This window comes from Conger conger, chromosome 3 (genome assembly GCF_963514075.1).
Source record: "Conger conger chromosome 3, fConCon1.1, whole genome shotgun sequence".
Taxonomy (NCBI): domain Eukaryota; kingdom Metazoa; phylum Chordata; class Actinopteri; order Anguilliformes; family Congridae; genus Conger; species Conger conger.
Genome location: NC_083762.1, coordinates 8,287,620 through 8,313,530, shown reverse-complemented (window position 1 = coordinate 8,313,530; position 25,911 = coordinate 8,287,620). Strand labels below are relative to the sequence as shown.

General features: G+C 50.3%; 1 protein-coding gene across 3 annotated transcripts; it reads left to right on the top strand.

The window, feature by feature from the left end:
* Positions 1–680: 680 nt before the first annotated feature.
* On the top strand, positions 681–25,675 carry lnx2b (ligand of numb-protein X 2b). Of its 3 annotated transcripts, none has more exons than XM_061236781.1 (10): positions 681–840; positions 6,949–7,551; positions 10,122–10,309; positions 12,073–12,266; positions 14,981–15,400; positions 16,712–16,855; positions 18,798–18,972; positions 19,393–19,648; positions 21,908–22,066; positions 23,610–25,675. In XM_061236781.1, the coding sequence occupies exons 2-10, from the start codon at positions 7,151–7,153 to the stop codon at positions 23,743–23,745; spliced, it is 2,073 nt and encodes a 690-aa protein (XP_061092765.1). In that variant the 5' UTR covers positions 681–840; positions 6,949–7,150; the 3' UTR covers positions 23,746–25,675. The 3 variants fall into 3 exon arrangements, with proteins under 3 accessions (XP_061092765.1, XP_061092763.1, XP_061092764.1); XM_061236779.1 differs by having other exon boundaries at positions 12,070–12,266; XM_061236780.1 differs by lacking the exon at positions 681–840 and adding an exon at positions 5,774–6,016 and having other exon boundaries at positions 12,070–12,266.
* The last annotated feature ends 236 nt before the right edge of the window (positions 25,676–25,911 follow it).

Genomic DNA, 25,911 nt, shown 5'->3' with positions numbered 1-25,911 from the left:
AAGTATGCAAAAGAAAACATTGAGAAGCCTGAAGTTTGGAACAATGTGCTTTGGACTGACAAAACCAGAATTGAACTTTTTGGCCATCCCCAAAAATGGTATGTTTGGAAAAAAGGGGGTGAAGCTTTTGTAGAGAAGAACACCTTGCCAAGACCTCAATGTTTCCTTGAGTTGTACAGCACAGCTGTCAAAATGAGCTGGCATGTCTCGTTCTTGCAGCCAGTCCAGCAAAACGGCATATTAAATTATTTTGGGCTTCAGCTATATGTAGTTAACAGAAAATATCAATGTTTTCTGTAAACTACTGAATATTTTAGCATCTTTGGGCGCTCCATGTCTAATAATATTCCTCTACGGTTGCAATTCGAATGCTCTATTTGCCCTAGGACCTAGGTGTTGTTATTTTTCAGTGCTGTGGTAGGCTAACGGAAAATAATTACACATTTGGAAAATAACAAAAGATAATGCTGTCAATAGACTGTTAGGCTACCTGCTGAACACTGTTTTTACAATAACCAGAAGTAAATACTGATCTGGACAAAATAAAATGCTATAGGGAATCATTACGTTAAATAATTAAGTTATCATATTCATGAAAGAATATTAGAACAGCTAATGTAGGCAGTAAAAGTGACCTGCTTGATTAGAATATTACCTGCACTGACTTCCTGTATAAAACGTCAGATCCTATCCTGTTTGCTGTTCGAAACTGGGAAGAAATTGGGTGTCCTACTAGACAACACCTGAGGCAGTGTCGGAGAATGGGTAGAAACGTATGGAATAGGACTCGATCAAAACTGTAAAAACAACACTTCCCCGATGTAGTTCGTCGAAGTCACGGTGAGTTTACGGCGTATTGAAGCGTATAGTGAACGACTTCTTTGTTTTAACACTTCCGGAAAACCCCCTGCTACACAGGTAAGGCGAGTATCGTTCTTCGGAACGAAAGCAGGACGTTAAAATAATCATTCAGCTTAGGTCTACCGATTAGTGTTTGTATTTACATATGTATGTAGCCTCATCGATCGTGTATTTAAGTAACAGCATATGTCAAAGTTAGGCTAAATGGGTCCAGTCCGAATGGTTTTTGTTGAATATTTTAAGACTGCGGTATGGATGGGACTCGAGTTACGGCTAACTCGGTAGCCAACCTCCGGCTCTGCGAGAGTATCGGTTGGTAGTTTTGTGTCTCACACACTTTCATTTGAAATGACCGGGTACAGATATTTTATCATGGCTTTCATATCGGTTATTTCCCATTTTGAACTGCGTTTGCACAAACCACTGACGGCAAAAGTTTGTGCGGTTGTTAACCTTGTACCGCAGCTGTCAGGGTAACAGTTAGACTAGTTTCATAATTTATGATTTTCGAAGGGAGCGTGCCAGCGGGAGAAACAATGTCCGCTCTCATTTCTCCTGGATAGAACGGAAATGTAGATTTCTTTTTCTCTTTTTTTTAAAGGCGGTTTTGACCATTTCATAGTTTACTTGGAAAGTGGATAGAAATGCACATGTTTAGGTTTTGACAACTTTCCAGACTTCAGTGGCAAAATTATTATTGATGTTTAGTATTTGTATTATTTACGTGAATAACTGTTTATCGTTTTTATTACATTATTGTACATAGTGTTGTCATGTCATTAATGAAGACATTGTCTTCGTACACAGAGTGATATGTCAGACTGTTGTGGAAAAATCTGGCCGACTGAGCTCCTAATGACAAACAGAACGTTGTTTATGTTAGCGAGCGAGGCTGGTTGGGCTATAGATGGGGGCACCTCTGATCTCGTTAGTCTGGTAACTGTTTTGGCTTCATAATGAAAACAAGTTAAAACCAGTCTTGGTTCACACGCGGTCTTTGAATGCAGTCATGCACATATTGAATGAGTTTCGCAGTGTCAGATATAGCTGTGTATGTGAACTGCTGCTGGGGACGGCAGGAATCATATTTTGAAAGGGACCGTGGTTGAACTGCTAAGCTGTATGCCTTAGCTGGCTTGATAGGTGCTGCTTTGCCCATTTGAGGGACTCTGAAGCAGAGCAAAGTAAATTAATGCCCTTAAATCTTGGTATGCTTAAATCTTGGTAAGTTATTGCAGTGGACACAGCGGTGTTATAAACAAGGCCCTCGGAGGACTGAAATGGCTGACATTTGATTCGGTGGGCAGGTGAGTGTAGATCTGTCAGCTGGCGCTTATCTAGACAGGCCCTGGTGAAAGGAGTGAAAGGAGGCTGGCACAGGGGGAACACCGCGTTCGCCACTCCCGGCCAGACTGTTTATGAGTTTGCACTGCGCTACACGGCCAACACCTGTGCACTTTACCGCGAGGGCGGGGCCAAAAGCAAGATCGACCGCCGTGCACTTGAACTGTGAAAGTGAGAGAGATCGGAGCTGATTTGAAGAAGGCAAACACGCCAGTCGTACAGGTGAAGGGTAAACGCAGGCGCACCAGCAACGAGGGCTTCCTGAGGCTGCGTACTTCGCGTGTGTCACGTTCTGACTTCCACTCCTGCTCTCAGAAGGCAAGGTCCACGGCGTCTGTTTATTTATAGGTATAAAGAGATCGTTTTTCACCCCACGTTAAACGTTCAAAAAAAATGTTTGTCTTGTGGAGAAAGGAACCTTTCAAGTTGACAGTGGCCCTGTCCGCAGATGGTGTAGTCACCCAGTATGAGTAGCATAATAATGATAATAATAGCCTCATGTTATTCAATTCAGTCAAAAGGTCTGAATCCACACATACTTCTGGTATGTTCTAGGAGCCTGGAACAATGTTTTCCTACTCCCGTCAGATGACAAATGACTTGATTCTGATTCACTGTCTCAAGAAAAAGAGGACTATCCCTCCTCCAGAATTCCAGGTGCTCAGAGACCATAACCATAAGATAACGTGTGTGTGTGTTCCCTTTATGTTTATGGTATCTTTCAGAGCAGGTTTATAAATAGATGAATAACGGAAAGCATTGTTTGTTTGTCTTTTTTGTTTTGTTTTTTTGAGGCCTTTGGAGAAAACGCTGTTTAAGTCTGAACTCATATTTCGTATGCAGCAATTTGTTGTGAAAGTATCCCCGGAACGTGCACTGCATAAAAATAATTCTGGAGATGTCCGAAGTCCTAAAACTGATCTGGAAAAAGGTCGTAAGAATGAACCTGCTTCGTTTTGTTTACCATGTGCTTCAGTGTCTGGGGAGATATGATTCTGACCCCCCGCTGCTGTCAGAGGTAGAGAACACTAATCATCAGTGAAGCCCAAATACTCGTGACCCCAGGGACAGGTAGGGTCTGAAACAGCATTTATATTTATTGAGGAAAATTAACAGGCAGGCCCTGGCTGTGTTTACCGCATTCGCGCGCCGAAAAGCGATGTGTTCAGTGCCGTAAAGCGCAGTGTTCAGTGCCGTAAAGCAGTGTGATGTGCTGTAAGCGCATTGTTCAGTGCCGTAAAGCAGTGTGATGTGCTGTAAAGCGCAGTGTTCAGTGCCATAAAGCGCTCTGTTCAGCGGTGTAAAGCGCAGTGTTCAGTGCCGTAAAGCGGTGTGATGTGCTGTAAAGCGCAGTGTTCAGTGCCGCAAAGCAGTGTGATGTGCTGTAAAGCGATGTGTTCAGTGCCGTAAAGCGCTCTGTTCAGCGGTGTAAAGCGCAGTGTTCAGTGCCGTAAAGCGCTCTGTTCAGCGGTGTAAAGCGCAGTGTTCAGTGCCGTAAAGCGGTGTGATGTGCTGTAAAGCGCAGTGTTCAGTGCCGTAAAGCGGTGTGATGTGCTGTAAAGCGCAGTGTTCAGTGCCGTAAAGCGCTCTGTTCAGCGGTGTAAAGCGCAGTGTTCAGTGCCGTAAAGCGGCGTGATGTGCTGTAAAGCGCAGTGTTCAGTGCCGTAAAGCGGTGTGATGTGCTGTAAAGCGCAGTGTTCAGTGCCGTAAAGCGGCGTGATGTGCTGTAAAGAGCAGTGTTCAGTGCCGTAAAGCGGCGTGATGTGCTGTAAAGAGCAGTGTTCAGTGCCGTAAAGCGGCGTGATGTGCTGTAAAGAGCAGTGTTCAGTGCCGTAAAGTGGTGTGCTGTGCTGTACTGAAAGGGGCTGTGATTGTCTGCCATAAAGCGCTGTGCTGGGATGTGCTGTAAAGCGCCGTGTTCAGCGCTGCTCTGGGATGTGCGCTGGAGATGCAGGACGTGCCTGTTGTCCTCACGCCTCAGACCAGCATCTGGGGAAGACAGCGGAGGCCATCCATCACGGGGCAAAAGACAGCCCAGTCTGTGCTCATCTGGGACCTTCTGTAATTAACATGCTCGTCCCTGTCCTGACTCTAATCTGTAGAGTCAACAGCTGGGTGTCACCTCTCATCTCCTCTCTCTTCCTTTTCTCTGTCACCCCCCCCTTCCCCTGTTTCTTCTAACTCTGTCTTCTCTTTCCCTCTGTCCCTCTCTCTTGCCCCTCCCCCCTGTTTCTTCTGCCCCTCTGTATCTCATTCTCTCTCCCCTCCCCCACATTTTTCTACCCCTCTACCTCTCTTTCTACCATCTCCCTCCAGCCTCCACCTCCGCCTGTCTCTCTCTCTCGAGCGCAAGCTCACATATTGTGCGGGGTGGCAAGACATGCAGATCAAAGCTGGCTCTTCGTAGCGGTCTGTTCATATCCGAGATTAAAAGATGTAGCGGGTATAAACATGCAAATAGTGTGTGGTAATTGATTTTTCTTTCCTTCCACCCGGTGAAGTGGACCCTGTTTGTATTTCAGTCTGGAAATCATGCCTTGGGCATTAAGACCAGATGTTCTTTCCCGGCTTAAATTGTCTTGCCTTGCAGGACCGCATATGTACTGAACATGTCTTTACCTAACGAAAAAAAAAAAAAAGCCTCTCTTGCAAAATGGTAGACGACTCTCTGAATGAGTTCAGTGAATCCAGCAGCTTGGTAGAAAATGAGTTGTGAGTTGAGAAGAGAGGCCCCACGAGTGAGTGGGCTGTCCTGTTTGACCTCGGGCGGCGTGCGTGCGTGCGTGCGTGCGTGCGTGCGTGCGTGCGTGCGTGCGTGTGTGTGTGTTTGCACACAGAATCCAGCTGCTGTGTAATTGGTCAGTCTAGAGGCTGGCCCTCTCGGATCGAGCCTGCCAGCGACAGTGCAACATCAGCAGTCTGAACCCCCCCCTCTTCCTCCCCCTCTTCCTCCCTCTTCCTCCCTGGCTCTCCCCCGGCTGGTGTAGACGGATTGAATGCCTCCCCATTGCCCAGTCACGCACGCACAGAGCTCCCACAGACCGCCAGGCCACAAGTCACACAAACAAGTCTTTTCCCACCATGTGTCAGCAGAGGCGTGGGAGCGCGTGCGCGCGCACACACACACACACACACACAGGCGCGCGCACACATGCGCAGACACACACACACACAAGCTCACACACAGACGCGCGCACCCAGGCATACACATCCACATACACTCACACATGTGCAGACAAACACTCACACACACACACACAGGCGTGCGCACACATGCGCAGACACACACACACACACACACACCGATGCGCACACACACACACACACACACACAGATGCGCGCACGCAGGCGTACACATCCACACACACTCACATATGCGCAGACACACACACACATATGCTCACACACAGACGCGCGCACACACTCACACACACCCACACACACTCACACATGCGCAGACACACACACACACACACACACACTCACAGGCGCGCGCAGCCCTGCTCTGCTGGAGGTGTGGGCTCTGGTTTCAGTTGGCCTGGAGGCAGCCACACAGCTGCTCTGCTCGAGTCTCTTGTTTGCATGCGGGAGCGGACGGGCGCATGACATCGCTGATATCAGCATCTAAGGTGGATGGGGGGAAAAGAGCGGGAGATAAATTAACTGAAGAGGCAGAGCGCTGGGTTGGAGAGCAGCGTTTCTGTGGCACTAAACCTGCCTACTGGACTAAACCGAAGGCTGTGCTGGGAGTGAGGGGTCGTGGGGTTTTGTTTAAGCAAAGTCTGAAAGTTTGTGCAAAGTTTTCTACAGGTGAGTGTTTGGTCAGCAAACCAATGGGGGAAATTTTAAAGTTTTTACTTTAAAAACCTTTTTTTTTTTCTTTTTTTAAAGACTTTAAAGATTCCTTTTTGCAGTTATTCACGGCTTGTTAAGGAATGGCTAAATCGTGAGAAATGCTTTACTTATCGGAAAAGTGTTGCTTAGGTGACCCAGGCTGTATGCTACATGTGCTTGTGTTTTCTTGCAGTAACGGTAGAATGGAGTGTTTGGCACTTATTGCTGTGTGCTAGTCAGCGGGAGGCCTGCTGGATTCTCATGGGTGCGCAGCGACTGACCAAAAAGAAAAGCCCAAGTCTCACACTCGTTATCGATGCAGTCATTCCCACGAGAGGGAATTAACAGAGATTAAAATCCTCGCCAAAGGGGAGGTGGCCTGTTTTCGATTGGCTGAGGAGAAGGGGGGTGGGGGTGGGGGTGGGGGTGGGGGTGGGGGTGGGGGTGGGGGTGGGGGGGGGGTGGTCAGTAACAGAATTGCTTGGCTGCATCATGGTTCACACAAAGTTCTCTTATATTAACAGAGCTTTTGTTCCCTCCTATTTGAGTTTGACTTCTTTTTTTTTTTTTTTCCCTTCTTCTTCTCCCGGATTATTCTGCAGGGGGTTTAGCCTTTTTATGGAGTGAATTGGGACTTTTAGCCAAGAAAAGAATTGTGTTCCTGAGGAAATCGGCTAAGAGGAAACAGCTGCGATCTTTTTTCCAGGTTGTTGGCACTCGCTGGTGCCGTGTCATTTCCTGCCGGGCCAGCACAAGCGCAACAAAGTCTACTAGAGCGGCGTGTGTGTGTGTGTGTGTGTGTGTTTGCGTGTGCAGAGAGAGAGAGAGCAAGCGGGAGGGAGGGCGAAAGAGAGGAAGAGGCCATGTGTGTCATTTCAATTCAATTTTTCTTCTTTCTCGTTTTACAGAAGTCCAGGATGAAGACCTACGGACAGTAGGGCTTTGTGTGGATATATCTCCCCAACAATCTTGCTTTTCTGGACTAGACTGGACTAATTTTGCTCTTCCGAGCGGACAAAGGGCAGACGCAGGAAAAGGGGGGTAGGCGAAAAACCGGCACTCTTTGAACAGGGGGGGAAGTGGTGCTCTCCGCCCGAGGACCTGGCGGCCATGACGGAGCCCAAAGCGGGCGCGGCCCCCGCCCCGGCGGGGCTCACCTGGGCGCAGGTGTGTAAGGAGTGCGGGCAGGGCCACGGCGGGCAGGAGGGCCACCTGTACGAGTACCAGGACGAGGTGGACGACGAGCTGGTGTGCCACATCTGCCTGCAGCCGCTGCTGCGGCCCATGGACACGCCCTGCGGCCACACCTACTGCTTCCTGTGCCTCAGCAGCTTCCTGCGCGAGCAGGACTTCTGCCCCGTTGACCGGCAGCGGCTGCAGCTGCACCAGTGCCGCGCCTCCAGCCTGCTGGTGCGCAACCTCCTGGACAAGCTGACGGTGCTCTGCCCCTTCCACGCGCACTGCCAGCAGCAGATGCAGCGCTGCGAGCTGCAGCCACACCTGCACAACAGGTGAGCGGGGCCGCGGGGCGGGGCGGGGCTGGGAGGGGCGGGGCTGCGGGGAGGGGTGTGGCTGTGGCGGAGAGGGGTGTGGCCTGTTGATGGGAGGGGCGTGGTCTTTGGATGGGAGGGGCGTGGTCTGTGGCTGGGAGGGGCGGGGCGTGGCTGTGGCTGAGAGGGGTGTGGCCTGTGGATGGGAGGGGTGTGGTCTGTGGATGGGAGGGGCGGGGCTGTTGCTGGGAGGGGTGGGAAAGGAGAGTGTGTGAGAGTGGAGGTGTGGGAAATCCTAGTATAATAACACATTACATTACATTATTGGCATTTGGCAGACGCTCTTATCCAGAGCGACGTACAGTTGATTAGACTAAGCAGGAGACAATCCTCCCCTGGAGCAATGCAGGGTTAAGGGCCTTGCTCAAGGGCCCAACGGCTGTGCGGATCTGATTGTGGCTACACCGGGATTAGAACCACCGACCTTGCGTGCCCCAGCCATTTACCATAACCACTACGCTACAGGCCACCCCTGCTGCTTCCTGTATACATCTTTATATAGCTATACATCTTTATACATCTATATAGATACACATCTTTATATAGCACTTATATAAAGTGACCATCCCATGCCAAATCCAGGAGATTGCACCACAGCACCTCTTTCTGTGTGCCGGTAAAGAATGATGAGATATAGAACTGTTTTCTGTTTTTGTTTTGCCGGTAGAGCCATTTAACTTTCAAGTAACATGTTTACTCAAACAGTGAGTGGCTCTGCCGGCAAAGCTAAATTGAGTATGAAGCTCACATTTTCAGGAATTTCATATCTGATTATTGTCTGACATCAGAGGTGCTGTGGACACGCTGTCTCTCCTGGAGTTGCCATGGCTGCAAACAAAAAGCTAGAGTGCTTCACTGAGACAACATTTCAAACAAAATGTTGCTATTTAAGAGCTAAATAAAGTCATGGCAATGGTAAAGCACAAGAAGAGGAGAGGAACTGGAGAAAGAGGGAAAGGGAGAGTGGGGGATGGGGACTATGGCGGGGAGAGGGGGATGGGATCAGGAGGGAAATGGTGATGGAGAAAGAATGAAGGGAGAGCGAAAGAGGAATGTGGAGATGGAGGAGGATGGGGATTAGTGAAAGAGTGATGAGGAATGAGATGGTAAAGGGCGGGAAGGAAAGGAGTATGCGGAGGACAAAAAGTAGAGTGCAATCTGCTGAATCTATCAAAAGCATCTGTCGAGTATGAATCGTTCATTTAATCTAAAACAAAAGTGCACCGTATACACTAACCGCAGGATTTATTGGGGGCTGCTAGCTAGTGCCCAACGCCGTCGGAAGAGGAACTCTGCAGGAAGTGATCTCGTCCCGTGTTTACATTCCGTTCTAGATCATATTTCCTTTCTTCTCAGACAATAATGGATCCCTGCAAAATGATTTCACTTCTGTTGAGCGGTGTAACCGGACAGAACTGGATGATTTAGTTGAGGGGTTTCTGAGCCGTACCTCCACGTTCACGATAGACACATTTGACTGCATTGAGCCCTGTGTTCTCTGTCCTCTTCTCCACTCAAATGAGCGGTTTTTCCTGTGATGCTTATCAGGAAGGAGATTAGTTTTCACTGTGTGTGTGTGTGTGTGTGTGTGTGTGTTTGTGTTCCGCCTGTTATCTGTGTGGTCAGCAAGGATGTCACTGGAAGGTAAAGATTGTCCTGTGATTAGTCGCTCGGGGCAAAGAGGGAGAGACTGAGAGTGAATGAGTGTGAAAGGGAGAGACAGTGAATGAGTGTGAAAGAGGGAGAGAGTGAGGGAAAGCAGGGGATGGAGGGTGTAGTGGTGATGTGGGAGAGGGAGAGACTGAGCGTGAATGAGTGTGAAAGGGAGAGACTGAGAGTGAATGAGTGTGAAAGGGAGAGACTGAGAGTGAATGAGTGTGAAAGGGAGAGACTGAGTGTGAATGAGTGTGAAAGGGAGAGACTGAGAGTGAATGAGTGTGAAAGAGAGGGAGAGAGTGAGGGAAAGCAGGGGATGGAGGGTGTAGTGGAGAGGGGGGTGCAGTGTAGCAGAAAGAGAGGGAGAGCGAGCCTGAGGAGGCGAGGTTAAGTAATCTGCAGCGGCGGTGGTAGTGGTGACTTAATCAGACCGATCAGAGGTTTCTAGTTTTTCTCCTTATCAGCCGGTATGCTCCCTGCCTCCCTGCAATGCAGTAAAACAAGGCTCCTTATCTGCATAGGTCGTCTCCTTCTAATAACTGCGCTGGGCGAAATCCCAGCGTCCCTCTCAGCGCCCAGCGCTAGCACGTGCTAACGCCCTGCTCCGCGTCACCGGCGAAACCGAATGAATGAAGCGCATTGATTTTTTTTTTCTTTTCTTTTTTTTCTTGCTGAGCACCTGAATGTGGACGTGTCAGCATGCGTACACTTAAGGGGATATCTTTAGTCGGTATTACTGACAGGGCGTAATGGATGGGCTTCGGGTTTAATTAAGGGAAGGCAGGCCGGTGATGAGTTGTGCCTTGACCTCTCCGTTCCCTCTCCTCTTCCCTCCCCCCGCCCCCCCCCCCCGTTCCCCCCGCGTCCTCTCCCAGATGCCCGGCGTTCCGGAAGCTCCGGGAGGAAGCGGAGAAGAGGAAGCGGCCCTCCTGGAACGAGTTGAAGGGGCGGGCGGAGGGGGACCCGGGCGCCGACGCCAAGCACCCCCCGACCCGCGCCGCGGCCCCCCGAGGCCCGGCCGACCCCGGGCTGGTCAACCCCGCCTTCGAGGAGAGCGAGGATGGTGAGACGGTCGTCCTGCCCCCCCCCATGCACACACACACCTGCACTACAAAAAAACATCTGCCACAGCAAGTGTTTCAGTCTTCAGCATTTTTTCTCTCTTTAAGTAGAAAATATTAGCTTGTTTTAAGTTCCTGTTTGCGTGACGGGGGCAATGATCTTACCCTAGTGGAGAATCCTGAAATGAATCAAACTGGCTCACCTCATTGGCAATATTTTATTTAAGTCTAGAGAATAGGATAGAATTCCTGTTTTTGCAGTGTGTGGGGTCGGTTGTGGTTATACCCCGGCATGATGCACACACGTGGGTTTCTGTCTCTCCAGAGCTCACCGGCATCAGTTTCACAGTCCAGACACGCTAAGCCACCGTTAAACTCTTATGGGATTGTTGGGGTTTGTATGTGCAGCCACTAATTTACGGCGTCGTTATAAAGCACGGAAATCCATGTCTCCGTACGCCTCTTTGATCCCAGTGTAAAAGGCTTTGTGATAAGCCTCTGTCTCAACAGCACTGGGCTGGCTCTGTCTGTGGGGTCTGGCTGTGTTGTTGGGGACTGTGGGCTGGGGTGGGGTGTGGGGGACTGTGGGCTGGATTATGTGGGAGGCTGGTTTGGAGAGGCAGCGTGTCTGTGTGAGAACCGTTTGCAGAGTCGGGCAGTGAGCAGGACAGGAAATGGTTTCCTGGGCCATGTTGACACTGAGGGGAGGGGGAGGGGGGGGAAAAAAACAAAAGCAACCTTTGATCTGCCTGTTCTGTGCGAGGGCGGGGGTGGAGTAGAGGGGATGTGATGTCATTGTGATGTCACACCGCTGGGGGCCATTGTCTCAGTCTGCACCAGGCGTTTGTCTGGGCCCTTGTGAACGTGTCCAAACGTATGACACGCTGTCAAAAAGTCCCGGCCCCTCCGCCAAGGGAAACACCCGAAAGCGTTTTTGTCTCCTGGCTCCGCGGATAATGGCCAAACTTCACGGTTGCCTGGTAACTTTGTTTGGCGTAATCTTTATCACTGCTCATTGTGTACACGCGTGACCTCCAAACGTCCTCACCTGTTTGCTTGATCGATTTGGCTCCTGTGCCGCTGCAGTCTCAGAAACCTCAGGTCGAAGGTCGCGGTGCTGAGCGATTGATTATCGCGAAGCGTCCCAACAGATTTGCGTCTTCGCCTCGGTGACTCATAGGTGGATTTCCCGGCATATCGGGTGTAAAACCTGTGCGTGTACATGCATGCATGTGCATGAGTATGAGAGTCTGGGTGCTTGTTTATCACCCGGAGCGTATACAAGTGTGTTGGATGAGTGTGCTGTGAGACGTGTGTGTGTTGGATGAGTGTGCTGTGAGACGTGTGTGTGTGTGTGTGTGTGTGTGTGTGTGTGTGTGTGTGTGTGTGTGTGTGTGTGTGTGTGTGTGTGTGTGTGTGTGTGTGTGTGTGTGTGTGTGTGTGTGTGTGTGTGTGTGTGTGTCTGGGTGCTTGTTTTCCACCTGGAGCGTATACGAGTGTGCTGGAGGCTGTGAGGTGTGTGTGTTGTGTGTGAACGTCTGGGTGCTTGTTTTCCACCCGGAGCGTATACGAGTGTGCTGGAGGCTGTGTGTGGCTGTGTGTGGCTGTGTGTGGCTGTGTGTGGCTGTGTGTGGCTGTGTGTGGCTGTGTGTGGCTGTGTGAGCGTCTGGGTGCTTGTTTTCCACCCGGAGCGTATACGAGTGTGCTGGAGGCTGTGAGTGTGTGAGAGAGAATTCATGCTGGCGTCTCACCCCCGTCCCAGAAGCCCCTCTGAGGTCCAGTCTGGTGGCGGAGGCGAACGTGGTGGAGCTCTACCGGGACGAGGCGGAGCAGGAGCTGGGTGTGCGCATCGTGGGGGGGAAGGACACGCCCCTGGGCAACATCGTGATCCAGGAGGTCCTGCGGGACTCGCTCGCTGCCCGAGACGGCAAGCTGGCCCCCGGGGACCACATCTTAGAGGTGACGAGGGGGGCCCCCCTGTTTTTGTTCTTTCCCTCCTGTTCCCTTTTCCATCCATTAATTTTGCTGTACTAAGTGGCTAAATAACTACTCTTTGCTGTACTAAGTGGCCTGGCATTAGGCTAAATGGGCCGTATTCTGTACTCTTTGTTGTACTAAATGGCGTGGCATTCCGCTAAAGGGCCTTAGTACAACAAAAAATAGTCTTTCCAGAATAAGTGGCCTGCCATTACGTTAGAGTCCTTATGCTCTTTTTTTCTGTGCTAAGTACATTGGCATTATGCAAAACGGACCTTATTCTGTAATGACTACTGTGCTCTGGCATTAGGCCAAATGGGCCTTATTCTGTTAAGACTCTGCTGTACTAAGTGCCGTGGCATTAGATTAAATGGGTGTTATTCTACATAGACTCTCTTCTCTGTACTAAGTGCCCTGGCATTAGGCTAAACAGGCCTTATTCTGTGAGGAGGCCAAGCCACTGCTCATTCCTGCCTGCCCTCATCACCCTCTGTGTTCACTTTTTAAAATACTATTTTTCTGTTAAAATTCCACTTTGTACAACCTGTCCCGGCCGACCGGTTAATGATTACCCGGATCAGTTACTCAGTTCAGTTGCTCCTGGATGTGAGTTCAAAAATTCAACAAACGGTGACAAAAATTACCTAGTTACATAATGCAGGGTTTAAAGAGAACGGATTCAGCAAAAAAAAAAACAAAAAAAAATACATTGATATTTAAAATGTTTTTTGTTTTTTTTTGTTATTTTCTTTCCGTAATTCCCACAAAGAAATAACGCTTGCCTAAGTTCCGGGAGGGTTTGGAGGAACTCATGATCCCTGTGTGTTGGGTAAATACGGGAGGCTGTTGCTGTGATGGACAGCTCTGTGCCTCAGTGGCTCTCAGCGAGGCGCGGCGGGGCTTGTACGGGCCATACGAAACCCGCTGGGACCCCTCCCTGCGCTCCGCAGAGCTCTGCTCAACCGTCACTAACGCTGCCATTGTCCTCCTGGAGGGACCCTGCACACAGCACCTCCAGCGTCCAGTTTCCAGTCTCACTGCCTCCCTTCCACCCTGTCAGCAAACGCTGGCTGACAGATGTAGGTCGCTCACACCGGGCCAGCATGCTCCAGCGTGCGGGCAGACTTTAAACCGGGCCTTCGTCTGGAAAACGATGATTCTGAGGTTTTATATATAGCCCGCAAGGCATTAGCGGTGTGGCTAATAATTTACAACACGCCACTGGTTGGACCGTTTTAATTCTCCTGTTGATTTCAGCAGTTTGTTTGTTTTTTTTTCCCCCCATTTTTTTTTTTTTTTGCGGTGAAAGGGAAAGAAACCATGCGTATTATGTGATCTAATAATAATAATGATAATTAATGAGGCGCTTTTCAAGCAGAGCACAGTGTATAACCGGGGCTAAGACTGGCTGGTTTAAGGCTGTTACCGTCAGCATTGCTGGCCTCTGTGGAATGCAGTGCCACGGTAAGCTAAGCAGATAAAGTATGTTCGTATTAATATTTGAGGTCCTGACCTCGGTGCTGTAGCCTTGGGTTGTTTTCTTCTCGTTCGGTTCTTGGCCAATCAGAAATCTTGAAATGTGAACATGAGCCTCTGCCCCTATTGGCTGCGGCAGTCGCGGCTGTAACACAAGCCTGCTTTTTCTGGGGTTTTGTGCTCGGTGGTGTCTGTAAAGGGATACGCCGTGAAGCCGAGGAGGTAACATTACTTATTTCTAGATAAATGTATCTCCCACTTCCCCTTTGTGAATCGATGCATTGATCTGGAGCAGAGGGCTGCTCTGGGCGCTGTCGTTGGGAACATGTTTCCTCGTTAATCGCAGCGTTCTGAGGCCTGATTTAAACGGACGTCCTCGTTTTGAGTTGTCATGCTCAGCTGATCCCAGTCCACTGGCTGTGAGCAGAACTGCACCTGAAATGCAGTAAAGCAGTCATTTTGTGAAGTGTGTGTGTGTGTGTGTGTGTGTGTGTGTGTGTGTGTGTGTGTGTGTGTGTGTGTGTGTGTGTGTGTGAAGTACTATTGCAACTACCAGCGTTAATGCTGTAGATGCACAACATTATAATTCTCTGGACTATGAGTCTACTCTCGACTAGGCTGCGCTGCTGCTACCTATACCCCCTAATGAAGTGTCCTTGTCATCGTTCTGTACTGTGTGTTTGTACTGTTTAACATTTGATGTTACTTTGGTATGTGGAGATGAATAAAAGTAATGAATTTATCTCTCTCTCTCTCTCTCTCTCTCTCTCTCTCTCTCTCTCTCTGTGTGTCTCTCCCTCTCTCCCTCTCTCTCTCCCTCTCTCTCTCCCTCTCTCTCTCTCTCTCTCTCTCTCTCTCTCTCTCTCTCTCTCTGTGTGTGTCTCTCCCTCTCCCTCTCCCTCCCTCTCCCTCCCTCTCTCTCTCTCTCTCTCTCTCTCTCCCTCTCCCTCTCTCTCTCTCTCTCTCTGTGTGTGTGTCTCCCTCTCTCCCTCTCTCCCTCTCTCTCTCTCTCTCTCTCTGTGTGTGTGTGTCTCCCTCTCTCCCTCTCTCCCTCTCTCCCTCTCTCCCTCTCTCCCTCTCTCCCTCTCTCCCTCTCTCCCTCTCTCCCTCTCTCTCTCTCTCTGTGTGTGTGTCTCCCTCTCTCCCTCTCTCCCTCTCTCCCTCTCTCCCTCTCTCTCTCCCTCCCTCCCTCCCTCTCTCTCTCTCTCCCTCCCCCTCAGGTGAACGATGTGAACGTGGCCTGTGTCCCTCACCGGCGGGCGATCGCGGTGCTCCGCCGGCCCTGCTCTCTGCTCCGCCTCACCGTCATGCAGGAGAAGGGCTTCTCCCCCCGAAACCCTCGCCCGGAGCACCACCCGCCGCCCCCCAGCACCACCACCACCACCACCACCACCCCCTCCTCCCACGGCCCGGCCCCCAGCGCCGTCATCCAGGTCATGCTGGTGAAGAGGGAGCGCTCCGAGCCCCTGGGCATCAAGCTCATCCGCAAGTCGGAGGAGGCCGGCGTGTTCATCCTGGACCTGCTGGCCGGCGGCGTGGCCGCCAAGGACGGGAAGCTGCGCAACAACGACAAGGTGCTGGCCATCAACGGGCAGGACCTGCGGCACGGCACCCCGGAGAGCGCCGCCCAGATCATACAGGTGAGCGCGCGGAGCCGCCGAGACGCTAACGACCAGCCCGGCTAACGCACATGAGCATATCGCTGACGACCAGCCCGGCTAACGCATATGAGCATATCGCTGACGACCAGCCCGGCTAACGCACATGAGCATACCGCTAACGACCAGCCCAGCTAACGCACATGAGCATATCGCTAACGACCAGCCCGGCTAACGCACAGGAGCATATCGCTAACGACCAGCCCGGCTAACGCACATGAGCATACCGCTAACGACCAGCCCGGCTAACGCACATGAGCATATCGCTAACGACCAGCCCGGCTAACGCACATGAGCATATCGCTAACGACCAGCCCGGCTAACGCACATGAGCATATCGCTAACGCACATGACCATATCGCTAACGACCAGCCCGGCTAACGCACATGACCATATCGCTAACGACCAGCCCGGCTAACGCACATGAGCATATCGCTAGCGACAAGCCCGGCTGACGCACATGACCATATCGCTAACGACCAGCCCGGCTAACGCACATGACCATATCGCTAACAACCAGCCCGGCTAACGCACATGAGCATATCGCTAGCGACAAGCCCGGCTAACGCACATAGTGATATCGCTAACAACCAGCCCGGCTAACGCACATGAGCATATTGCTAACGACCAGCCCGGCTAACGCACATGACCATATCGCTAACGACCAGCCCGGCTAACACACATGAGCATATAGCTAACAACAAGCCCGGCTAACGCACATAGTGATATCGCTAACAACCAGCTTGGCTAACGCACATGAGCATATTGCTAACGACCAGCCCGGCTAATGCACATGACCATATCGCTAACCACCTGCCCAGGATGTTTTCGCGAATGTTCTAGCATTGTGTATTGTGACAACTTTTTTTTGTGTTAGCTGGGTGGAGCCTGTTTCACAAAGTAGGATTATGAAGTTGGCAGGATAACTGTAAATCTGGAACAAAAGAGTCCTGTGACCTGTTTCGCATACATTGCTTAAACAATCCAGAACCATTGCTAGGCATACTGTATACTCAACTTCCTGTGTGTGTGTGTGTGTGTGTGTGTGTGTGTGTGTGTGTGTGTGTGTGTGGGGTACGGTAACTACCAGCGTTAATACAGTAGATGCACAACATTATAATTCTCTGGACTATGCGTCTACCCTCGACTAGGCTGCGCTGCTGCTACCTATACCCCCTAATGAAGTGTCCTTGTCATAGTTCTGTACTGTGTGTCTGTACTGTTTGTCATTTGATGTTACTTTGGTATGTGGAGATGAATAAAAGTAATTAATTTATCTGTGTGCGTGTCCAGGCCAGCGAGGTGCGGGTGAACTTTGTGGTGATGCGGCAGAATGAGGTGTCTGAGGAGGGGGGCTCGAGTGGAGAGGGGCCGGGCAGGGGTTCCAGGAGAGTTCCGGACATGCAGTACTTCAGACGCCGCTCCACCTACATGAAGGTAAGCGCCGCGCGCCCTCGCCCTATTGGCCGGTCCCCTGTGACATCACGCCCCGGACAGGGCCGCCATGTAAATGAGTCACTGGTTCAGTTACAGCTCTGAGGCTCCAGCTCTTTCCATTGGAGAAAATGCAAAACTTCACAGTGTTTTGTTTTTTTTTCCAACCCGGATCGTTTAAATGTCATATGTTAATTATTATTTAGGAGTCAGGTTCTTCAGTAGGAAGGGTAGAGTGTGTGTAAACCCATTTGTCACCCCCATTTTCTGTAGGTGAAACGAAACGCATAAAGTCCAACTTGTTTGTGGGAAATGTGCCCTGCTGTCTGTGACGTTGTACAGATGACACGGCAGGGTTTTTGGAGTAGTTAATCTCTGCTCTCAGTGGGCGTATGGAGGCAGACGTGGGGCTCCGGTTAACAGATCACCAGGCCCTGCTGTAGTTTGCACTTTGCCCCTGGCAGCACAGTTGACGTGACGCTGGGGAGACTGGAGACGTGCTGAGCTGTTGTACCAGTCGTTGTGTGTGTGCGTATGCCAGAGAGTGTGAGAGTGTGAGAGTGTGAGAGTGTGAGAGTGTGAGAGTGTGAGAGTGTGAGAGTGTGAGAGTGTGAGAGTGTGAGAGTGTTACCTGAGAGTGGGAGCACCAGTGTGTGAGCGGTTGTACCAGTGGTTGTGGTTGTGTGTGTGTTTGTGTGAGTGTGAGTGGTTTTACCAGTGGGTGTGCGTGTGTATGCCAGTGCATGAGTGTGTGTGCCTGTGTGCCTGTGTGCCTGTGTGCCTGTGTGCCTGTGTGCCTGTGTGCCTGTGTGAGAGTGTGAGAGTGTGAGAGTGTGAGAGTGTGAGAGTGTGAGAGTGTGAGAGAGTGTGTGAGAGTGTGTGAGAGTGTGTGAGAGTGTGTGAGAGTGTGTGAGAGTGTGTGAGAGTGTGTGAGAGTGTGTGAGAGTGTGTGAGAGTGTGTGAGAGTGTGTGAGAGTGTGTGAGAGTGTGAGAGAGTGTGAGAGAGTGTGAGAGAGTGTGAGAGAGTGTGAGAGAGTGTGAGAGAGTGTGAGAGAGTGTGAGAGAGTGTGAGAGAGTGTGAGAGAGTGAGTCGATGTCCTGTCGGGTGAGTGGCTGCCACTCTGTGCCCGGTGAGCCCGCTGCCTCTGACGTCCAGGACGGCACAAACGTGGCCCCATCAGCGCTGCTTCTGCAGGGGTGAACGGCCCGGGGAGCAGACAGCAGAATGGGGATGGAGGGAGCGAGAGAGGGGGGGAGGGGGAGGAGGAGGGGGTGGGGGAGATGAAAGGCTTCCCCTCGTTCCTCGCTCCTGATCAAAAGGGAGAGTGCTGCCACTGCTGCTCTGGCTGCTGTGTTTGCCTGTGTGTGTGTTTGTTTGTTTGTTTGTTTGTTTGTGGGGGCGACGGAGGATCAAAGCTAGTCGCAGTTAGTTTTTGCCTGCAGAGCCAATTCCTTTGCTCTGTGCGGGGAGGGGGGGGCTTCCTGCTGGGCATGGTGACTCTACCCTCCCCCTCCCCCCTCCGGGGGGGCTGATGCAGGCTCCAGAGCCCTGGGAGTGGAGCAGGGAGCTGTGGATTTCGGCACGTATGACGTGATGCGAGAGCCACCTGCCAAAAACTCTACCTTCTCCCTCTTTGTTCATTCAAAGCGAGTTGTGTGCTCCGTTTTGTCTGTTTACGTAAACATTTTTTGGCGCTGGAATCCGTTTCCTGTGGTTCCGCCCTGTGCGTATCAGCTGCTCAAAACTTTGGGGGGGGGGGGGGGGGGGGGAGGGAGGGTGAGAGAGAGGGGGGGGGGTTTCTGTGTATGCGTGCATTATTTATGTTTCAGTGCTCTCAAGTTGACGCAGGTTGCTTCAGTCAACATGGTTTTGTGATGTGTTTGTGTGTGTGTGTTAATATGCGTACATGTGTGTGTGTGTGTGTGTGTGTGTGTGTGTGTGCAGGACCCTCCGGGCGGGTTCTCCAGTCAGGAGAAGACGGTGAGCCTGAAGAAGGAGCCGCGGCTCTCCCTGGGCATCACCATCGCGGGCGGGCGGGACAGCCGCGGCAGGGTGCCCGTCTACATCACCAGCGTTCAGCCCGTGGGCTGCCTGCACCGCGACGGCACCATCAAGACCGGTACGCCCCGCGCGCACGCCTCCCGCCTGCCAGAAATACCCTCACGTCACGTCTTTACACCCCCGTCCAAAGTACCAACAGTATTAACATTTTTACATCAGGGCTGCCCAACCCTGCTCCTGTTGTTGATCTACGGTCCTGTAGGTTTTCTCTCCAACCCTAACGGGGCACGCCTCATTTATCAGCTGGAGATCTTGTTGAGCTGCTAATTTAATAGAATCGGGCATGATGACAAAGTGGGGTTGGAGCGAAAGCCTACAGGGCTGTTTATCTCCAGGAACAGGGTTGGGAATGTAGTATATACCGTGTGAAATGACGCGAAGACGGTTGTGACTCACGTCAGGTAAAGTGTGAGTCGTGCCTCCTTTGGCACAAACACGCTCTTGATTCCCTGTGGTTGCCACGGTTCCTGTTGCCCAGGCGACGTTCTGCTGAGCATTAACGGGGTGGACCTGACGCAGCTGACCTACAGCGAGGCGGTGTCGGTTCTGAAGGCCCAGACGGCCCAGTCCAGCGTGGTGCTGCGCGTGGTGCAGACCATCACCGAGGGAGAGGAGGAGGAGGAGGAGGAGGAAGGCGACGCGGAGCACAAGGACGAGCTGGAGGTGCTGGACAACCCCCGGGAGGACGACCTCAACTGGGCCCCCCTCTGGACCCGCTGGCTGGGCCTGCCCAGGTGAGCCTCAGAGCGGGGACCGCAGCTGGGGTCGGGGGGGTGGGGGTGGATGTCCCTGGAGTCCCTGGTATAGGCCATTTTAACAATGATGGCGCACCTCTCAAACCAGGGTTTGTCTGGCTGGGATGGTACATTTATGATATGGCAGGGCAGTCTATACTCTAGAGGCTAAGGTGCTTGAGTGGGATGTGGAAGGTTTGCCGTTCAAGCCCCAGTGGAGCCACAGTAAGATCACTGTAGCCGTTGGGCCCATGAGTTCCCCGCTTAGTCTAATCAACTGCTAGTCGCTTAGGATATAAGCGCCCACTAAATGAATGTAATCTAATATCCACATTGTTTTTGTTTTTGAAGTGTGTGATGTGCATAGGTCAGTCCCATGCTCCTGTCGATCATTGATGGACTGGAGCACTGTTTCAGGGCAGCAGTGGCTCGTGTGAACTCCAGCTCACTGACATGGGCCAGCAGAACTCTGCTGGTACAGAGTCTCTCTCGATAAACGGGACGGGGGCTGACTTCCGTGTTGTTGCGCCTTGAATTGCGCCAGGCCCATCCCTGAGCTGGTTAAACTGCGGTGTTCCTTTTGACCAGTCAGCTCTGTGACTGAAGATATGATCCAGTAACCGTTTCTTCATTGTACCATGTCGTGAATGATCAACTGAGTGTGCGAGAGTGCGAGAGTGCGAGAGTGCGAGAGTGCGAGAGTGCGAGAGTGCGAGAGTGCGAGAGTGCGAGAGTGCGAGAGTGCGAGAGTGCGAGAGTGCGAGAGTGCTTGTAAGTGTGTCAGAGTGTGGGTAGGTACGCATGTGCACGCACATTTTACTTCTCCATGCTGCAGTGCAGCTTTTCTCTGTGAGCTGCTCCAGACAGAATATTGCTTCATTGTGCTATGATGGCTGCCACATGTGGGCCTTGGCAGTTGGAACGCTGCCGGAATGTAACCCGACCACAGAGCACGTCCCTTCTACGGAGTTGTCGTTTTCCTGCTGAAATTCGCTGCTTTATCGCCATCTCGTTTTTCCCGTTTACGGACGACCATCGTAACTTTGATATCACAAAGTCCCGGTCGCGTCACCGTTTTTCTCCTTCAGCAAATGGAGGCGTCCTGTCCCCGAAACACCTGCTTGTTACCGTTTTTAATATCGGCGGCTTCGTGAAATGTCAGCAAACTTGCCAAGTTGCGTGAGGGCAGATGGCCACTCTAGTGGGAACGTACTGCTTTTCACACGTGGCACAGCACCCGTGGCGTGTAGCAAAAACGAGTTCTGAGGAGCGGAGCAGAAAAGGGCACAGCGATGGTACATGACTGCGCACATTCGTGTTGTTTGCCTTTTCAAAAATTTCCCCAAAAAAAGGGCACATGACGGTTTAGTTTCCGTGAGAACTACGTGTGACCGAAACGATGCTTTGATATACTTCCACCCCCCGGGCCTCGTCTCTGGGCTGTTTGCCAGTGTTGTGATAATTTTTTCCTGCAGTCAGCTGTCAAAGGGTGCCAAAGTCCCCTGGTTGAGACATTCAAGGGAGAACTCCGTCATTAATAAGTGAGGGTACGGCGTACACAACCGACTAGATGTAACATTAGCTGGCTAGCTAGTACTACTTAGCCTAATGACTAAAAACCAACTAAAAGTTTGAGATGACCCCTATGCCCCATGAAAACACGCTGTTGCATTCTGGACTATTGAGCAGAAAACGCCATGTCCTCTTGATAAATGATTGACTTCTCTCAGTGGGAATATTGCCGAAAGTTGATTAGCGGGGATTCAAGGGGAAACCCCCCCCCCCCAATTGTTGTCCCTAAAGGGCTGAAACGAAAATCTGATCCCTATAGTTGGTGCAATATCGAGTTATGAAACTCCATTGTGCCTGTTGGGGCAATATCACCGTGTGGCGTCATGTCGTCTACAAAACTCGAGTTCACTGCAAAAAAAAAAAAAATGAAATTCTGCAAATGATGGAAGGAAATGGGGCCCTGGGTTGGTTTTACATCTCCAACATTCCTGAAATTCCAACAATGCCAAAGCATTTTCCTTTAATTTATAGAATCAATATTTCTGGGGTGCCATTTTCACACGGAGGACTGAGGTTCGCACTCCGGTCCTGCCAAAGCAGGATTTATTTAATAAATAAAATTAATAAATAAATAAAAAAATCAAACTGTGGGGGAAATCTCTTCCCCCTTCATGTATGATGACAAAACGGAATGGCTTTGAGGGTAGGGTGGGAGGAGTGTTAACGGGCCCCTCTCTCTCTCCGCAGCCACATGCACTGGTGCCGGGACATCGTCCTGCAGAAGACCAACGCGGAGAGCTGGGGCTTCAGCATCGTGGGCGGGTACGAGGAGAGCCACGGCCAGCAGCCGTTCTTCATCAAGACCATCGTCCCCGGCACGCCCGCCCACTTCGACGGCCGCCTGAAGTGAGTCCTCCTCAGTCCGCTTGCATTGCATTGCATTAATGGCATTTGGCAGACGCTCCTATCCAGAGCGACGTACAACAAAGTGCATACCCATAACCAGGGATAAGTGCGCTGAAAGACCCTAGAGGGAAGTATAATTTCAACTGCTGCCTGTACAACAATGATAAGGGCCAGGGCCTATTTGAATTCTTTTTTTCTTTTCTTTTTTCTTTTTTTTAACAAACAAACAAAGCAAAAGTGACCAAACTTAACTAGCCAAACACTGCTTACCTAGCCAAACTAAAAATACCGATACACAAAAAAGTTAATCACAGAAAGACAACAATTAAGGTTCACAGGGAGGTAGGGAGGGACGGGGAGAGGTGCTGGGTTATTTAAGTGTTAAGCAATTAAAATGTTGTTTGTAAAGTATAACTCAAACAAAATGTCGAGCTCGCTGTGTACTTGCACTTGTGGACAAGCTCTTTCACAGTTCTTTGTGAACTCCGCCGCTGTTTTCAGCCGCCATTCATTTAACGGAAGTAAGATCCATACTGTTAATCGCAAATGATTATGGGATATAATGACGTTTTGGCGGTGTAATTGCAGGGCGAGGCGGACGCCCCAACGCACAAGTATAACTGCTCTCAATGGCGTAGGGGCCGCGTAGACCCGGCGCAGAAGTATCACTCAGGCTCTCGTGTGAATGGGCCCTTTCTCCGACCGCCTCTGTGGGGTTTCTGTGCGTTATGAATGGATAACCGAGCGCTTGGGAGCTATGCCGAAGGTGTCGGTATGAATGTGCCGCATTGTGCTAAGGTTTCAGCAGAAAAGGCTCAAGGGTAGCAGTTCAGTATAATATTTATGGAACCGCGAGTTCAGGGCGACACCGAGGTTGCAGGTTTCATTCCTAGGGGGGATTGCTGTAACCCTGATAAATGTATTTAATTCTGAATTGCTCAGGTTTTGTGAGTGGAAGATTTTTATGTCCATGTTTTAAAACTCCATTCCTTTCGATCACAGTAGCGATCATTCGTTTGCATTGTTTGTGCCACCTCAAAAATGAAACCTTTTAATGTGACCGTTTTAATGTGCGTGGGAACTACATGCGACCGAAACAAAATAACGTTGCTTTAATATACACCCCCAGGCTGTAATGTCTCTGGGCCGTTCGCCAGTGTTGAGATTGACGTTAACATTAGCTAGCTAGCTCGCTAGTAATACTTGGCCTAAAAACTAACTGTGGTGTGTCCCCAATACTGAGTAGGAGTATTGCTGAAAATTGATTTGGCTTAGGATTCGAGGCAGAATCCTTTTCCTTTTCTGTGACATCAGCATTAGAATGTTCAGTGAAGAACATTCTAGTGACGTTTGTGATGTCACTCCGTAAAGGGTTAAAGGTTAAATGTGGTGAGGTCAGAGGAGAGGCAAGAGGGGGGGAGTGCGAGCAGTTCTGCTGTTCTTCAGGACATGCAGAGGTTTGCCTTTTTTTGTGTTTTTGTTGGCTGTGGGTCCTGGCTGGTTGCGGGAGATGAGAAACGTCCTTGGCTGTTCCCCCGTGCAGGTGTGGCGATGAGATTGTGGCGGTGAACGGAGCCACCACCGTGGGCATGAACAACTCCTCCCTCATCCCGCTGCTGAAGCTGCAGAAGAACAAAGTCACGCTGACCGTGGTCTCCTGGCCCGGGAGCCTGGTGTAGGCAAACTCATCCTCTCCGGAGAAAGGCCTGGGCACGTCTGGCCCACCACTGTTACTACACACTGTCAGTCAGTCCACTAAGCTTCAGTGTAGCGATGAGAGGTTTCATGGATCTTACAATGGGTGGATATGCAATGAGCTGTTAATCACTGACTTGTTTGAACAAATCAGATTTTAAAAAAAATGTTTTATTCCAAAGCAAACAGACGATCCCAATGATTAGTTTATCCGTGAATCACTCGTAGCAAATTGCTGCTCCGCCCATGTCTGACGTCATAAGCCTAGCTGTAACCGTTGCTACTTCATTTACAGACCTCCACAACCGAGACTGCTGTCCCCGCTGTTCCCTTTCTGCGTACAGTAGGGCACGACCTTAATTTAAAATTTTAAACGCTGTTTCGCAGCCAACGTCTGCTGTGAATTTTAATTGACTGCTGGTTTTGCACTTTGTCCTCCCTCGCTTGTTAGATCAGCATTGATTTCCTCTGTGAGTCGCTGCTTAAGGAGGGGGGGGGAGTGGGGTGGAGAACATTTGCTATTTTTGTCATATTCAAATAGCGGCTGAATGTGTAACCGCGGAGCAAATCTGTGTGCTAGACCGGCTTGTTTTTTACCAAAATACTTTCAGGTAAACTGGAGGGGAAAAGTAGGTCCGACTGGTTTGAAAACAAACTGACATTTCGTTGAATGCGTCGGGCACGCGCACGTGTGCGTATGTGTGTGCGCACGTGTGCGTGCCATTTTATATTTGTACAGGTGTATAGTTAGCGACGGGTTACACCATGGCTGTAGCTCCGCCTCATGTCCCTGAGAGAGGGAAGGCATCGGTTCTGTGTGAACGACATGGACGCAGTACCTCCAGCATACTGCCCTGATTGCCCCCATGGAGGGGCGCTCCGCTCCACCGCAGAGCAGTCCTCCTGGCGTTCAGACCTTGTAGCTCTCTTAGTTGTGTTTATAGACTCGTTTCCTGTTTCCACCAATGAGCCCCACTGATTTATTTTTCTATGTGCTGACGAACGACAGCCAGTTTTAAGCATTTTACGTGGCACAAACACTATAGCTGTGCACATTTCACAGTTTTCCTTCTTTTCTTTTTTTTTGTCAACTTTGTAGTTATTGTATTATATTATAATCTGGAACCTAAAGACTGCTACAATGGAAAATATAAACAATCAAAAAAATGTATGAATGAAGTATAACCAAGTGATGTGGAGAAGTGAGGTTTTTCATTTGATGTAAAACCTTGAACTCTTTGGGATGAGAAGATACCAAAGTCTCATAATGAAGTAAACCTCTCCAGCTAATCATAACTGATTTATTATTACAGTTAAAATTACTGTGGGTATCCTTGTTTCTTGTGAAAATGTTAATGGCCTGTTTTTTTTGGTTTCTGTTGATTGTTCATGAGCATACTGTACATGCACTGTACTGTAATTGTTTGGCTACCTAACTGTTCTGTGCAATGTGTTCTTTTGAATGTTTCAACGAATCGGGTGCCTTGTGTCTACAAAAAGACGAATCAATATTCACCTGCCTTAAGTACCACAAAACCAAAAAATGCCATCAATGTTTTTCCCTGACATTGATGACTGGAGCAACCATATGCTGATGTATCATCTGGTTCAGTTTTCCCAGGAAGGGTACAACTGCAATGGGAATCGCAAAGCAGTTGCTTTCAAGGAACTGGAGACTTTGATTAAATAGCACTACGTGTATTTTTTGACTTCTAAGCATTGTCTTCTGTGATTGATCTTAAGTGTGAGGGATCAGAAGCTCCCATATACTACTTCGTCAGTCTGCTCTCTGAGCAGACGCTACACGTTTGTATGACCAAAATGTCAGCATACAGTCCTCAGAAGCAGAAGGGAGCTTCTTCTGGTTGTGTGATTCACGTCTCTTTAAATAAAGTCAAATGCATTACTTTTAAATATGTATTTTTGTTTGTTGTTGCACGTTCTTCCTTTTTCCACCAGTAACTCTCGTCTTCAGTTATAGAAAGAGCTTTTGTACGCGTGTTCAGCGTGTGAGTGCTGGATGAGTGTTCGGCAGAAGTGCCGACTCGTGACCGATCCCGTGGGAGAGGAACGCGCGGCTCGGCCAATCGTCTCGCATACCCAGCAGCCTCTGGGGATTTCACGCTAGATGTCATCAGGGCGCTGTCTGG